This window comes from Piliocolobus tephrosceles, chromosome 17 (assembly GCF_002776525.5).
Source record: "Piliocolobus tephrosceles isolate RC106 chromosome 17, ASM277652v3, whole genome shotgun sequence".
Taxonomy (NCBI): Eukaryota; Metazoa; Chordata; class Mammalia; order Primates; family Cercopithecidae; genus Piliocolobus; species Piliocolobus tephrosceles.
Window position 1 is genome coordinate 49,760,797 of NC_045450.1, and position 15,428 is coordinate 49,776,224.

The following is a 15,428-nucleotide window of genomic DNA, read 5'->3' on the forward strand; positions in this document are numbered from 1 at the left end:
GTATTTTAAAAGATGAAACAAATTGCCATTAATTTTTATGTAGTTATTGCTCTAGAAAACCCAGGAAAATCAGCTAAGTTTTATCACTTTGTAATAATGCCCAATAATAAATAAATAAAAGAGTTTAACTTATACTAAAAATAGTGACTAAGAAAATAAAATTAGACGAGATTCAGTCCAGTCTGATACCTAAGAAGCTTGGAAGTCACCTCTCCATCCAAATAAAAAACCAGACAAACTAGAATATTAACAACTTTTCCTAGATTCATAAGAGAATTGAGTTTACAGGGCAAAGAGCTGTCCCCAAATTGGAGACAGACAAGTAGATACAGAGAATCGAACTTACGAGGTTAGGAACCAACAAGCAAAAACTTCCTCAGGAACCAGTGCTGGGGTAGAAAAACCTGAACTGTAATTGACAAATTGATGGAGGCCCAGCATGGAGAAATTAAAAACTCTAGGGGAACCCAGTCACAGGAACTCCCCACCGACCCCCGGCACACACATGCACATGCACACTTTTGTAATTTTTACCTCTAGGAACTCTACCTGGTTCTCACGGTGAATATCAGAGAAAAATTCCCTAATGCTATCAGTAGGGGGAGGAAAAAAGGAATCATTTTGAAATACGCCAGAACATTCTGTTCTTAACAAGGTCTGATCTTAGAAAAAACTTTTAAAGGAAGCCCAATCTTCCGGGATTTTATCAGAGACTAACTGACCTGGGGAAAAGAAACTTCCAACTCTAGGCCACCCTAGGTATCCTGTCCCAGCAAAGGAGCAAGAAAAAAACAACTAAGGAGCACTTGTGAAGTTTACAGTTCAGAGGCACAAGCTTACTAAAAACTGAGACCCAGTCATAGGACTATGGAATGCTAGCCCTTCTTTAACTTACTGTCACATTGTTAAATGCTTATTTATAGCAGTTCCTGTTACCCAGAATACCATTTCCACTATGAAGAAAAAAATTACAAGGCATACTAAAAGGCAAAACAAAAAAATCCTACAATTTGAAGAGACAGAGAAAATATCAAAACCAGGCACACATGTCAGAGATGTTGGAATTATCTGGCTGGAAATTCAAAACAACTGCGATTAATATGCTAAGGTCTTTAATGGATAAAGTGGACAACATTCAAGAATAGATGGGCGATGTAGCAGAGAGATGGAAATTCTAAGAAAGAACCAAAAGAAATGCTGGAAGTTAAAACACCAACAGAAATAGAGAATGCCTTCAATGGGCTTGTTAGTAGACTGGACACAACTGAGGAAAGAATCTCTGAGCTTGAGGACAGATCAATAAAAATCTCTAAAACTGTAAAGCAGAGACAAAAGACTGAAAAAATAATACCCCAGAATATCCAAGAACTATGGAACTATAAAAGGTGTAATATATATGTGATGATAATACCAGTAAGAAAAGAGAGAACTAAACAGAAGAACTATTTGAAACATTTATGACAGAATTTCTCCAAATTAATGTCAGATACCAAACTACAGGTGCAGAAAGCTCAGAGAACATCAAGTTGAATCAATGCCAAAAAGAAAGTCCCTACACCTAGTCATATCATATTCAAACTACAGAAAAATCAAAGATTTAAAAACATGCTGAAAGAGGTCGGGAGAAAAAAACCCACCTTACCCATAGAGGAACAAAGACAAGAATTACATCCAACTTAAGAATTACATCCAACTTCTCAGAAATCATGCCAGGAAAAAGAGAATAAAGTGAAATAATTAAAGTATTGAGAGAAAAAACTCACCAACCTAGAATTCTCTAACTACCAGAATTATCCTTTAAAAGTGAAGGAGAAATACTTTTTCAGACTAGCAAAGATGGAAAAAAAAAAAATTGTTGCCAGTAGGCCTGCCTTGTAAGAAATGTTAAAATAAGTTCTTTAGAGAACATGGGTCAGAAATCTGGATATATAGAGAGAAAGGAAGACGTGGAAGAAGGAATAAGTGATGAAGATTATTTTTCTTATATATATATAATTTCTTTTTTTTTTTTTTTTTTGAGACGGAGTCTCGCTCTGCCGCTCAGGCTGGAGTGCAGTGGCTGGGTCTCAGCTCACTGCAAGCTCTGCTTCCTGGGTTTACGCCATTCTCCTGCCTCAGCCTCCCAAGCAGCTGGGACTACAGGCACCCGCTACGTCGCCTGGCTAGTTTTTTGTATCTTTTAGTAGAGACGGGGTTTCACCATGTTAGCCAGGATGGTCTCGATCTCCTGACCTCGTGATCCGCCCGTCTCGGCCTCCCAAAGTGCTGGGATTACAGGCTTGAGCCACCGCGCCCGGCCTATTTTTCTTATATTTTAATTAACCTAACAGATAATAATTTGTTCACAGTAATAACTGCAACAATGTATTTGATTAGGTATGCTTATTCGTATATACAGTGATGAGTCCCTTAGTGACAGGGAAGCATCCTGAGAAATGCAATGTTAGGAAATTTCCTCCTTTAAACATAGTGTACTTAGACAAACATAGATGGTTTAGCTTACTACACATATACCCTGTATGGCATAGCCTAATGCTCCTAGGCTGCAATCCTATACAGTATGTTACTCTATTGAATACTGTAGGCAATTATAATACAAGAGTAAATATTTGTGTGTTGAAACATAGAAAAGATACAGTAAAAATACAGCATAAAAGATAAAAAATGTTATGCCTGTATAGGGCACTTAATATGAATAGAATGTTTGGGACAGGAAGTGGGTGAGTCACTGAGTGAGTGAATGTGAAGGCCTAGGACGTTACTTTACACTACTGTAGACTTTATAAACACTGTACACTTAGGCTACACTAAACTTATACAAATTTATTTATTTTTTATTATACTTTAAGTCCTGCAGTGCATGTGCACAATGTGCAGGTTTGTTACCTATGTATACATGTGCCATGTTGGTGTGCTGCACTCATTAACTCGTCATTTACATTAGGCATAAATCAACCTTAAGTTTTATTATTATTATTATTTTACCTTTTAAACATTTTTGTTGGCTGAGCACGGTGGCTCACACCTGAAATCCTAGCACTTTGGGAGGCTAAGGCGGATGGATTACCTGAAGTCAGGAGTTCGAGACCAGCCTGATCAACATGGTGAAACCCTGTCTCTACTAAAAATACCAAAAAAAAAAAAAAAAAAAATTAGCTGGGTGTGGTGCTGTAATCCCAGCTACCTGGGAGGCTGAGGCAGGAGAATCACTAGAACTCAGGAGGCAGAGGCTGCAGTGAGCCGAGATCGCACCACTGCACTCCAGCCTGGGCGACAGAGTGAGACTCCATCTCAAAAAAAAACTTTTTGCTAAAAACTAAGACATGAACCCACATATTAGCTTATGCCTACACAGGATCAGGTATCAGCATCACGGTCTTCCACCTCCACATCTTGTCTCACTGTAGGGTTTTTCAGGGGTAGTAACACACATGGAGCTGTTGTCTTCCATGACAAGAAGGCCTTCTTCTGGAATACCTCCTGAAGGATCTGCCTGAAGCTGCTTTAAAGTGAACTTAATTTTGATAAATAGAATGAGTATACTCTGAAATAGTGTTTAAAAGTGTAGTTATAGTAAATACTAGATGATAGGCATTTTTCAGCTCAATTATAATCTTATTGGAACATTTTTGTATATGTGGTCTGCTGCTGTCCGAGACATTGTTATGTGGTGCTGAAACACACACACACACACACACACACACACACACACACACACACGCTTACTTATGAGTGAAATAAGTGATAGCAATGATATAAGGAACCAGAGGGAGAAATTGCGATTAATTTCTTACTATAAGGTACTTCTACTACCTGTGAAGTGGTATAGTGTTATTTGACAGCAGACTTGGATTAATTGTAAATGTATAGCTCAAACTCTAGGGCAATCCATTAAAAAGTAAAAAGAAAAAAAAAAAAAGAACTACAGTGGCAGTGGTACGGTTTAAAAGGACAGCAAATAGAATCACATAAAATACTGAGTTGAAATCTCAAGTCAGAAAAATAATAGAAAATATTTAAAAATTACTTTATAATATCTTCCAAAATGTAAAGTAGCTAACCATAAACTTAATAAGAAATGCATGGTACAAAAATGAAGAAAACTACAAAGACTTCGTGATTGTAATAAAAGGAGATGGGAAAAATATTTTTAAAATTTTAGTTCTTCTTAAATCGATCCATAAATTTAAGATAAACTCAATAAGATTCACAAAAGTACCTGTCTGGCACCTGAAAAATAATTCTAAGTTATATCAGAAAGAATAAAAAAAGCAAGATTTATAAAATAGTAATAAAATAAAAATAATGTACAGACAGCATCTGTCAGGTTTCAACATATGTATGTATAAAATTATTAAAGAAAAATGATACCAGAGTAAATAGACAGAATGGGAAGAATAGAAAGTTTAAAAAAATCTAATCACAAAAAATGTAGAAGACAATAAAGATAGTGTTACAAAGCAGTTGGACATGACTAAATATTTCATAAATAATATTTTAAAAATGGCCAACTAGTGGGGGGAAAAGATATATAAGAGAAGAAGAAAAGATAGGTCAATGTTGATATCAATTTTGAGTGAAGAACACCTTGCTAAGGATAATAGTAAATAGAGAAAAACTGATACAAAAAGTATAACATCTATACTTAAGAACACAGCAGAATCAGAATTAAAAGAACATTAAAACATTAGGAAAGTGTATGCAGAATGGATGGTAGGTCAAAGGTGAATAGCATTAATAGATGAACAGCCTTCACAAATCAATTGCAAACAGACAAATATATAATTTAAGAGGTGGGCAAAGGACATAAACAGCTAATGTATAAGAATGAAAGAATAACTGATTAACAATTATTAAAAACATCTGGCTTTAAGTGATGAAAGTAACTGGAACTTAAAATGTTACATCTAACTTACCAAACTGTCAATGATTAAAAAGAGTAATACTAACTAGAATTGACTTGCATGTGAGAAAATAAAACCTCACCTGTTTTACTAATGGTATTAAAAATGGTATAACATTTTTGATGAACAGTTTATTAATTAAGTAGCAATAGCTTTTGATCCAGTAATTCCACTCTAGGAATTCAGTTTGTTTGTTGTTTGTTGCACTCCAGACTGTCACCCAGTCTAGATTTGATGCTTTTACTCAGCATGATATAAACCATTATCTCAAGTTTTCTATGGAAAGCAGTCACCCAGTCTGGAGTGCAGTGGTGCGATCTCAGCTCACTGTAACCTCCACCTCCCGGGTTCAAGCAATTCTCTTGCCTCAAGCCTCCCGAGTAGCTGCGACTACAGGCTCATGCCGCCATGACCCGCTAATTTTTGGTATTTTCGTAGAGACGGGGTTTCACCGTATTGCCCAGACTGGTCTTGAACTCCTGAGCTCAGGCAATCCACCCGCCTCGGCCTCCCAAAGCACTCTAGGAATTTATCCTGAAAGAATAATTAGATATTTGATGAAAGTGTGGAAAACAATGTACGTGCTTACAGTCAACTGATATGTATCCTCATAGTTGAAGTTAGACAACTTGAAAATATTGACATAAATATACTGACTTGTATCACATACTATTAAGTGGGAAAACAAGTGGACATGTATTTAACAGTTGCTTTTCTATTTCTTTTTTTCTTAAGAAAAGAAATGTATGCAAAAAAAGGATATATAAATAGCAGTGACTATTTCTGGGTAGTCTATTATCAAGTTATTTTATTGTTTTAATATCATTTTTGCTGGTTTGTATTTTTCAATTTCCCTGCAAGAAATAGTTATTAATTATGTAATAGAAGCAAATTATAAACTTCTTTGCCAATATATTTTACGACAATTATTATGGCTGTGATTAAAGTGAAAATTGAAGAACCTTGTCCTCCTCTGTTCACACATTCCCTGGAATCCTAGATTAATCCACAAATTAAATTTCAGAATTTGCCTCTTCTGAGGATTGTTATTATTGACAATAAGATAAACAAAGACTTTTTGAAATGAATTTACTAGAAGAGACACGAGCTTTATATTCGTTTTACCGTGTGCCATGTACAACCAACAGGGCCCTCCAAATACTTAGATTTAGTTTTTGCACTTACTGCTGTGTGACCTTGGGCAAATCACTGACCCTCCTGATGTCTCATATTCTTTCTTTATCTTAAAATTGGATAAAAACACACCACCTGCCTGCCCTGTGCGGCTGTTTGAAGAATTAGCTGAAACAATGACATGAGAAGGTTTTATAAACCAGTTAAGAGCTACATAGAGGAGAGATATTATCTCACTCTTGTTTTTTCTTTGCACTTTTCTCATCCATTACATGTTTCTTGTGATTTAAGAGATGCCACATGCCTGATATTTTCAAAGTAAATGCATCTCAAAACCTGGGCGAACCAGCTCTTCCTCTGCCCGAACAGCACCATTCCTGATATTAATAGCCCAAGATGGACTTAAATGTTGAAGAATCATCCAGTATTCTACTTTCCTGCTGCCTGCTGAGTCGGCTTTGAAGCTCAGGCTGCAGAATGGAATAAGATAAAATGAAATAAAAAGCTTGTGTGCATTAAGATGGCTTTTCCTCTTATATTTCTAAAAACGCCGAACGCTTATGCTGGAGTTTAGGCAAACACAATACTGATTATTTACATGGCATAATGAAAGTAAACACTCAAGGAGAAAGAGACTTGATGCTTTTACTCAGCGTGACATGAACCATTATCTCATGTTTTCTATGGAAAGCAGTCTCCGCCGAGAAATTTGGTAACTCAGTAGGCTATTAATAGGATGTGGAATGTGATTACTCCTTTTGGATTACTTCAATATGTAATTACTTTTAGGAGCTAGTAGAAAGAAACTCTATTAAATGATAATTATAGGACTGTATTTGCTTTAAGGTTCTGTAATAGCTTTAAACATGGGAGTTTTCATTAACTGTTTGCCATAGTTAATAAAGTAATTTTTCTCAAAAAGTAGCAATTTCCTACAAAAATGGTAGCTCAACAGTGGTATTAGTCTCTTATAGGAGAGGGCAGGGGAGACGAATTGTTCAGTAGATTGGCTCATCTAGGGTTATATAATCCCCTTGAAAAATATAGATGGTATCCGCAAAGTATTGTGACAAACTAAAATACTTATAACTTCCTAGAGAACAATATGTCTTAGTATAATGTTTTCAGAGGTTAACAACAACTAAATATGATTGCACATATAAAAAGAAAACGTACAGGGCAGGTGATGGAGACAAAGTTATCACAGCAGGGAAAGCTTAGTGAAGGTTCTGTTTATAGATGTCCCATGACAAACAGTAATATTGCTAGGAATACAGCCCCAGGAGTTAGACCTCCAATGTAAGTTGAGAATTGCATCAACACAGATAAAAGATTGACCACAAATATTTGAGAAGCTAGACAAAAGATGGCAGCTAAGAGTCATATGAGAACATCTGAGTTTTCTGGACAACTGAATCAATCTCTTCACTATTGTTAAAACTAAATCCATTATGCAATATATTGTTACAAGCATTTCTTTGTCAGAAAACTGATATAAGCCTAAGCTGAAAAAATACAGCAGTCTGTCAATTCAAGGTGAAACTGGAAACAAATTTGAGAATGCAGAAAATTCTAAGAGTGAACACAGGGCTTTTCATAAATTCAAACACAGAAGTATACATATCTTAGAAAGCATTATACAAACACGATTAGTGCCACTCTGTTCAATTCAGCTCAGTACACATTTTTCGATGTTCACTGTGTGCCCGAGTTTCCCTGTTTTGGAGAAAACTATCATTACAAAATGAATTCCTATATTACATATGTGTGTCCCATGAGGTGTGTGTGTTTCTGGTTGAGAGCTATCCATTTATGTTAGTGCTTTGCAGAATTATCTCCTTCGGAGACTTATAAGTGCACATTCACGAAAGCCAAAAGGTAACAGAAAAATCCTAGTGTAAATACTAACTTAATGCTTGCTAAGTAACATTTCTGTTTTAAAATGATGGGAATCATTTACAAACTGAATCAGGGGTTGTTTCGTAGGCTTCTTTTAAAACACGTTTTTCTACATATAACTTCCTTCACACTTCAGTTCTTAAGAGCGAGTTCACTGTAGAAAGCCAGGCATTGGGAGAGAAAAGGCTATCATAACACCTAGGACATTTTGCCTCATCATCTCATTTGGTGAGTGCTTGATTTATAAGGCCCCATAATTAAATACTCATGTAAGTTCAAGAAATAATAAAGTAAATCAAATCACAGACTCTCAAAATCCAAGTAGCATGGGGCACGCCTGTCAGGCCTCTGAGCCCAAGCCAAGCCATCGTGGGTGCAGGCGGGCTGAGTCCGAAAAGAGAGTCAGAGAAGGGAGATAAGGGTGGGGCTGTTTTATAGGATTTGGGTAGGTAAAGGAAAATTACAGTCAAAGGGGGGTTGTTCTCTGGTGGGCAGGAGTGGGGGAATCACAAGGTGCTCAGTGGGGGAGATTTTTGAGCCAGGATGAGCCAGGAAAAGGAATTTCACAAGATAATGTCATCGCTTAAGGCAAGGACCGGCCATTTTCACTTCTTTTGTGGTGGAATGTCATCAGTTAAGGCGGGGCAGGGTATTTGCACTTCTTTTGTGATTCTTCAGTTACTTCAGGCCATCTGGGCATATACGTGCAAGTTACAGGGGATGCGATGGCTTGGCTTGGGCTCAGGCCTGACAGCGCCTGTCTGCTTTAATCATCAACACGGAAGGATTCAGTGGTTAAGGCTATAGCATCCGGCCTCTGAAAGCCTGGGTTTAAACCCAGCTGTAACTTCTATTTGGTTGATTGATTTGAGACAAATTATTTAATGATTCTGTGCCTCATTTTTCTCATCTATGGAATAAGGGTAACAATAATGCCTACTTATGGTGGTGTTAAGAAAATTAAGTAGACAGAGTATGGAAAGGATCTTGGCGTGGGTCATGGAGCACAGCAACTGGTATTTATGGTACTGATGATAGTGATAACAGTAATGGGGAAAGTAATAATACTTACTAGAAAGTTTAAGATTCTTTAAGCCTGTTCTTAGTCACTGGGAAAGCAATCAACCTATGGCCTAGTACATGGCTAGCACAGATTGCATGAATACAGCAATCGGTATTCCTCCTTTCGCTCCCGTGTTAAATGGTGGCATCTGTCTCTCTGTTTCCACAGGCCTGCACCGTCACAAACTTAAATGGGCAATTTCCCTACTAAGTAATGCACAGAGAAAAACAGTGTGGATGAGCATAAAAAATATATACATATATTCATCATTCCTGGCTCTTCCACCAACTCCAGGGACTGCATCAGGTCTGGGACTACATAATCAAAAACAGCAATTTCTAATAATCTGCAAGTCTAGAACCTCCTTAACTAATGAAAGGGGAAGCAGAAATCGTATTCAATTTTGCCATTTTTATAACGGTCAAACAATGCTTTGTTTCATGCCCTTCAGGCAACAATTCTGCAACTACTTTTAGATATCAAGCTCTGTACCCAGCCACACTGCATTAAAACTGTGCTTGGAAGGGAAGGCCAGCTGAAAGATTAAATTGCCTTACAAAGTTGAACTAATCTCTTTTAATGCTTTACTTGATATCAATATTCATAAAGCCATCCTTCCCCCAAGGGTTTATCAACCTCTTGAAAAAAAAGATAAATGGAGTTGTTTGCATATTGACCCTGTAAGCTTCTGCTCTTAGTTTTCCCACTGCTTCATGAATATCAAAGCCAAAAAAAGTAAAATAAAATTAGACTCACTTATTCACATGCATCAAATGAGCCCATGTTTCCGAACAGAGGTGGCATTATTATTTCCGGTTTGTTCTTCAACAGGAAGACATTATAATGATTAGTGAAAATACTTGTGCTATGCAACATAAACGCCATTTGTTTTCCAGTTCTACTTCTCTGAATGCATAGGAACCTTAGTACGAACCTCGGTTGTCTCTGACTGTGAAATTTGGATTGTGAATGATTTCAGGGGGTAGGCTGAAGATAAATCTTGGTCCGTTGGCTGTGTCATCCTTGTCATCTGCACTAATTGTAACAATTGGCTGAAAGAGAAAGGTGGCCCATAAATAAATCATGCTGACATTGGCACATCATTTATTCAAAAATTCCTGGCTGGCTAGAAAGCCTGATTTTAATTAGAGAACATAGCTTCAGAGCAAAACCATGGCTCTGAAACCTTTTTGGGCAATGGTTGGTATCTCCAGGTGACGCTTTAAAAAACACACTCTATTTCTAAGTGCATTGCTCCTAGCCAGAAACAGGGAAAGCAGGATTACCTGGTTGGAAAGTGGCTTGGTCTGATCACTCTCACAGATGAAACCTTCATAAGGAGCAGCAAACTTGGGAGCATTATCGTTGACATCAAGGATCCTAATGGCCACTGGGACTTTGGCTTCCTGATGCCGATTGTCTGGGAAGAGAGAATGCAGACAGTCAGGAAAGGTCAAGGAGAAATACACATTGGTCCAAGCATATTCTTGGGAAAGAGTAAGCTCCAGCGACCCATTTGGACCATGCAGGGAAAGATGTTCTTGTCACAGAATCTATGTAACAGCAGAAGGGTGCTAAGTACAGTGGGAGAGGCATGTCTTGGAATAAATAACGATGTTAAGACCAGTAAGAACTAAAACACTTTTCCACGTTTGCTGACTATGATGCTGAGCTTTAGTTCTAAAGGCTTATCATGGAGTCTGATCCCCAGACAGTCATCTATCAAAGTGGTTCTTAAATGTGGGAGTCTACAGAAAAGCATTAAAACCATCTGGGTTGGAATTTTGTTGGAAACAAAAATTCTCAGGCCCTATCCCAGACCTACTGAATCAGAGGCTCTGGGGCAGGCTCCAGAAATCAGGCTTAATGAGTGATCAGCTCGATGCATGATCAAGTTTGAGGTGTTGTCTATAGATAAACAAGAACCCACAAACCTTGGACCTAAGGACTTTGCTTTTCTGGGTTCAGCAAAGACTAGTGACTAGATGGAGTCAGAAATCTTTAAGTGATTGTTATGAGTTTCAAACTCCTGAAGGCTGCCGGCTCTCTCGCCAAGTCTATACCCAGTTCTGTCAGAAAAAGCAAAAACATTTCCCTTTGCCTATGTGTCTTCCTAGAGAGATAACCAAAAACACATTTTAAAGACTGAAAAATCTGTTTAAAACCAAAAAAGTTAGTCTATCTCAGCTATTTTATTTCCCAGAATATAGAGTCTGAAGCAATAATACTTGGTAAAGCAGAATCAAAACCCTGAGAAGAATGCTTACGGATTTCTGCTGCAAAGACAGTGATGTTGAGCCAGGCTGTTTCCTCTCTATCCAGAGGTTTTGTAGTTTTAATAAAACCGTCCTCTGGATTAATAGTGAAAAATCTGTCGAGGTCAGTGTGACGATCGATGGAATACCTAAGCAGAATGCAAATGAGGCAATTAGACTAAGACATTTGGAGCAGCTTAATATTTGAATATTTTCTCCATACTATATTTAAAGCAAGCTTCTCAATGAGTTGCTTAAGCTACATTTTCTTTCTAATCAAATTTACTTTTGAAACTTTGTACATGAATCTTTTATAGAAATAACTTTGCCACGTTGGAATTCCTTATTCAGTACAATGAATGAAAGGGTTGTTTAGCATATTTGATTGAGAAGTATAATAACGTGAAGCATATTTCTCCACATTTACTACAATCACCCATCTTCTGAATATTTATGGGACTGCATTTGGAAAGTGAGTTTGCCTTGCTCCCAAACTACTCAGAAAGTCACAAATGTATCAAAACTTTGCCAGATTTTTGCATATGAAATATTAAATATGTTTGAGTGTATTTAAATTGATCAAGATCATGTACAGACCTAAAAATCAGTTTGTCTTTATTTAAAGAAAAATGCAGCCTGGTGCAGTGGCTCACTCCTGTAATCCCAGCACTTTGGGAGGCCAAGGTGGCACACACCTATAATCCCAGTTACTTTGGAGGCTGAAGCATGAGAATCTCTTGAACCCGGGAAGTGGAGGCTGCAGTTAGCTGAGATCACGCCACTGCACTCCAGCCTGGGTGACAGAGTAAGACTCTGTCTCAAAAAAAAAAAAAAAAAAGAAAAGAAAAGAAAAGAAAAAAGAAAATGTTAACTATATTTTAGTAAATCTGTTTAGTTTATTCAGTTTCAGGGGTTCTCAGTTAGCTTGGCTTTGAATTCCAGTATGCAATGTACAAAGTAAGCTTGGCCATTTACTCGTAGGGCATTTTCCCATATTTTAATGACTCCAGGCTGTGTATAAAATTTTAGTTACTCCCATCCACTAAGTTAACTTTTTACTGATAAAGGACAAAAAAAGTCACATAATATTATTGGGCTGTATTTATGGCAAAGTGAGGTGGCAGACGGGGGAAGAATGGCTTTTGCTGGGTTGTAGTAAGGTAAAATAACATGCCCAGGATACAGTCTTGTTGTAATGGGTCTGTTGAACTCCAAAGCCTCTTCCCTTACCACTCCCTTAGACTAACTCCCAAACGGAAAAGAACAATAATGGGCTATGTTAATTCACGTAGTACGCTGAGCTTCATAAATGGGTGATTTTCTGCTCTTAGAGGTCTAAGCTATGATATCCAAAAATTTACAAAATGAGTATGTCAGAAGGCATTCAGTGGTGCTCAAAAATCAAAGAATAATTAGAGATAGCAGAGACCATGAATATCAGAAGGTTTAATCGCCTAGATTTACAAATGATGAAATTTACAAATGGCCTATGACTAGTTTCTGGAAGAGACAATATTGGAAGCCAGATCTTCTAATCCCAGATCATGTTCTTTTCAGGAAAGAGGGACCCCCACTGAGCAGCACTTTACAGTATATAAACATGAGCTCATTCACAGTGTCACTTAACTTCACAGCTCCCCATAAAAATGGAATGATGAGTCCCTTGCACAGTGACAAAACCAAAGATATTCACACACCTCCTCAATGTCAGGAGATGCTCAGTAACTGAGCCCTCAGCAGATAACACTGCGCGGAAAGGAGTCAAAAAAATAATCAAAGACTTTTTTTCCTTCCATGAGGGAGCTCCCTATTTAGTTGGCATGACAACACACATGTGGGGAAAAAGATCATTAATAATTCAAGGCATTATTCCACAGAAATGAAGGGCATGAGTTTTGGGTTTTGGAAGTCCTAAGTACAACTTCATAATTGGCTACACATAAGCTAGATGATAATGGAAAAGCCACTTAAGTTCTTTGAGCCTTAGCATGTTTATCTTCTAAAATGGAATTAATATATATATTTTTTCCAAACAGAACCTCACTATGTTGCCCCAGCTTGTCTTGAACTGCTGGGCTCAAGTCATCCTCCTGCCTCAGCCTCCTGGGTAGCTGGGATTGCAGGAACCTGGCTGAACTGGAATATTAATAGTATCTAACTCTTTTGTTATCTGTGAGAATTCAATAAAATAATAAATGTTTAAGATACATAATGTAGTGACTCACACATATAAGCAGTGCAACCAACAATAACTGCTATTGTCTTTGTTGTTGATGCTGCTGTTACACACTGAGAACAGACTGTGGAAGCTCTCATATGTAAGAGCGTGACCTTCATCCTATAGCCAGTGAGAAATCATAGAAGGCTTTGAGCAGAGGAGCAAATAAATGGACACAAGCTCTCAAGGAGATCAAAAACATATGATGGGCAACATGGTCTGAGGAAGAGAGAGTAGAAGAAGGAGCAGAGGAAACTTAAGGATTTGATGCTGTTTTTAAATACATGAGGTGATGAGAGTGAAGTACAGGGGTGACAGAGGAAATGGAATCCTAGATGATGATGAAAGCCCCAGTAGGATTTAGTGGATATTTGGGCATCTAGGGGAGGCTGAGAGAGTCCAAGGTAGCTTCTCACCTGAATGTCTGAGAGAGGGAGATTAAAGGACATCGAAAAAGAAAATATTTGCTATTGTGAATAGTGCTGTGATGAACAGTTGAGTGCTTGTGTCTTTTTATTTTCCTCTGGATATATATTTTTAAATAAATATTTATAAAATTGATTTTCCTTTGGATATATGTCCTGTAATGAGACAGGATCAATCATATCCCCAACCTCAGCACTACACAATATAACCATTAACAAACCTACACATATACCCCCGAATCAAAAATAAATAATGAAATTATTTAAAAAATTAAAAAGAAAAAAAGTCAATTATCAGGAAGGAAAGGTTGACATTTCATTAAGGATATGTCAAAATGCTCAGAGAGCAAAGACTCAACTCTATTGTAGGCTTCAGGAAGTCAGGGGTGGAAACACCTGTTTTTGTTTGAAAGTATGTCACAATAATTATAAGATCAAAAATATGTGTTGGATAAATGAGTGAACCAGTGAAAGAAAAGGCAAATGGGTGAAAATACACAACAGACAGTATCATAAATGCAGAATTAGAGTCGGGGAGAAAGATCAGCCTAGGCGCAGGAAATCTGAAGCATCAACTTAGGTCAATTACCGCTTGGGTAAAACCCTATAGGTGAGTGGACACAGAGAGAGAAAGGACCAAGTCAATGCCTGGACAGGGATCAAAGACTAGTGAAGACATCAGGTACAGTGTTATCTGAGGCATAAGAGGTTAGTGCCAAGAAAACTAAAGGGAGAGAATATTTTAGAAAGGAAATTGTAAACAAAAATGTGTCTAATGCTACACTCTGAGAAAAAGAGATCTGCAGAATGTCCAAGAAGCTAAGGGTTAGGGTGATATTGCAACACCTCCATTATATGTCCAAGGACACAAATTTCCACAAAGGTGAAGACAAACAACCAGGAAATTAGGTAGGGAGGATAAAAGACCCATTAGATAAAAAGTCTGGAGGCCTGGTGCAATGGCTCATGCCTGTAATCCCAGCACTTTGGGAGGCCAAGGAGGGCAGATCACCAGAGGTCGGGAGTTTGAGATCAGCCTGGCTAACATGGTGAAACCTGTCTCTACTAAATATACAAAATTAGCTGGCCATGGTGGCACATGCCTGTAATCCCAGCTACTTGCTTGAACCCGGGAGGCAGAGGCTGCAGTGAGCTGGGATCGCACCACTGTACTCCAGCCTGGGCAACAGAGTGCGACTCGGTCTCCAAAAACCAACCAACCAACCAACCAACAAACAAGCAAACAAAAAAGTTTTGAACAGACTAGGTACAATGGTTCATGCCTGAAATCCCAGCATTTTGGGAGGCTGAGCCAGGAGGATCACTTAAGCCCAGGAGTTTGAGACCAGCAAGAGCAACATAGTGAGAACCCCCTCTCTACAAAAACAAAACAAAAAAAAATTAAGCATGCACCTGCTGTCCCAGTTACTTGGGAGGCTAATGTGGGAGGATCACCTGAGCCTGGGGAGCTCAAGTCTGTAGTGAGCCATGATGACGCCACTGCACTCCAGGCTGGGTGAAAGACTGAGA

The 15,428-nt window shown here is 38.0% G+C and overlaps 1 protein-coding gene across 2 annotated transcripts in view; it reads right to left on the reverse strand.

The window, feature by feature from the left end:
- The window catches only part of CDH11 (cadherin 11), a 177,337-nt gene that overhangs the window by 18,502 nt on the left and 143,407 nt on the right, over positions 1-15,428 (reverse strand). For both annotated transcript variants that reach the window (XM_023210092.2, XM_023210091.2), the window contains 3 exons: positions 11,268-11,404; positions 10,287-10,420; positions 9,935-10,052 (listed from right to left, as the gene is read on the reverse strand). In XM_023210092.2, the coding sequence (XP_023065860.1) occupies positions 9,935-10,052; positions 10,287-10,420; positions 11,268-11,404 (389 nt within the window). The remainder of the gene's footprint in view (positions 1-9,934; positions 10,053-10,286; positions 10,421-11,267; positions 11,405-15,428) is intronic.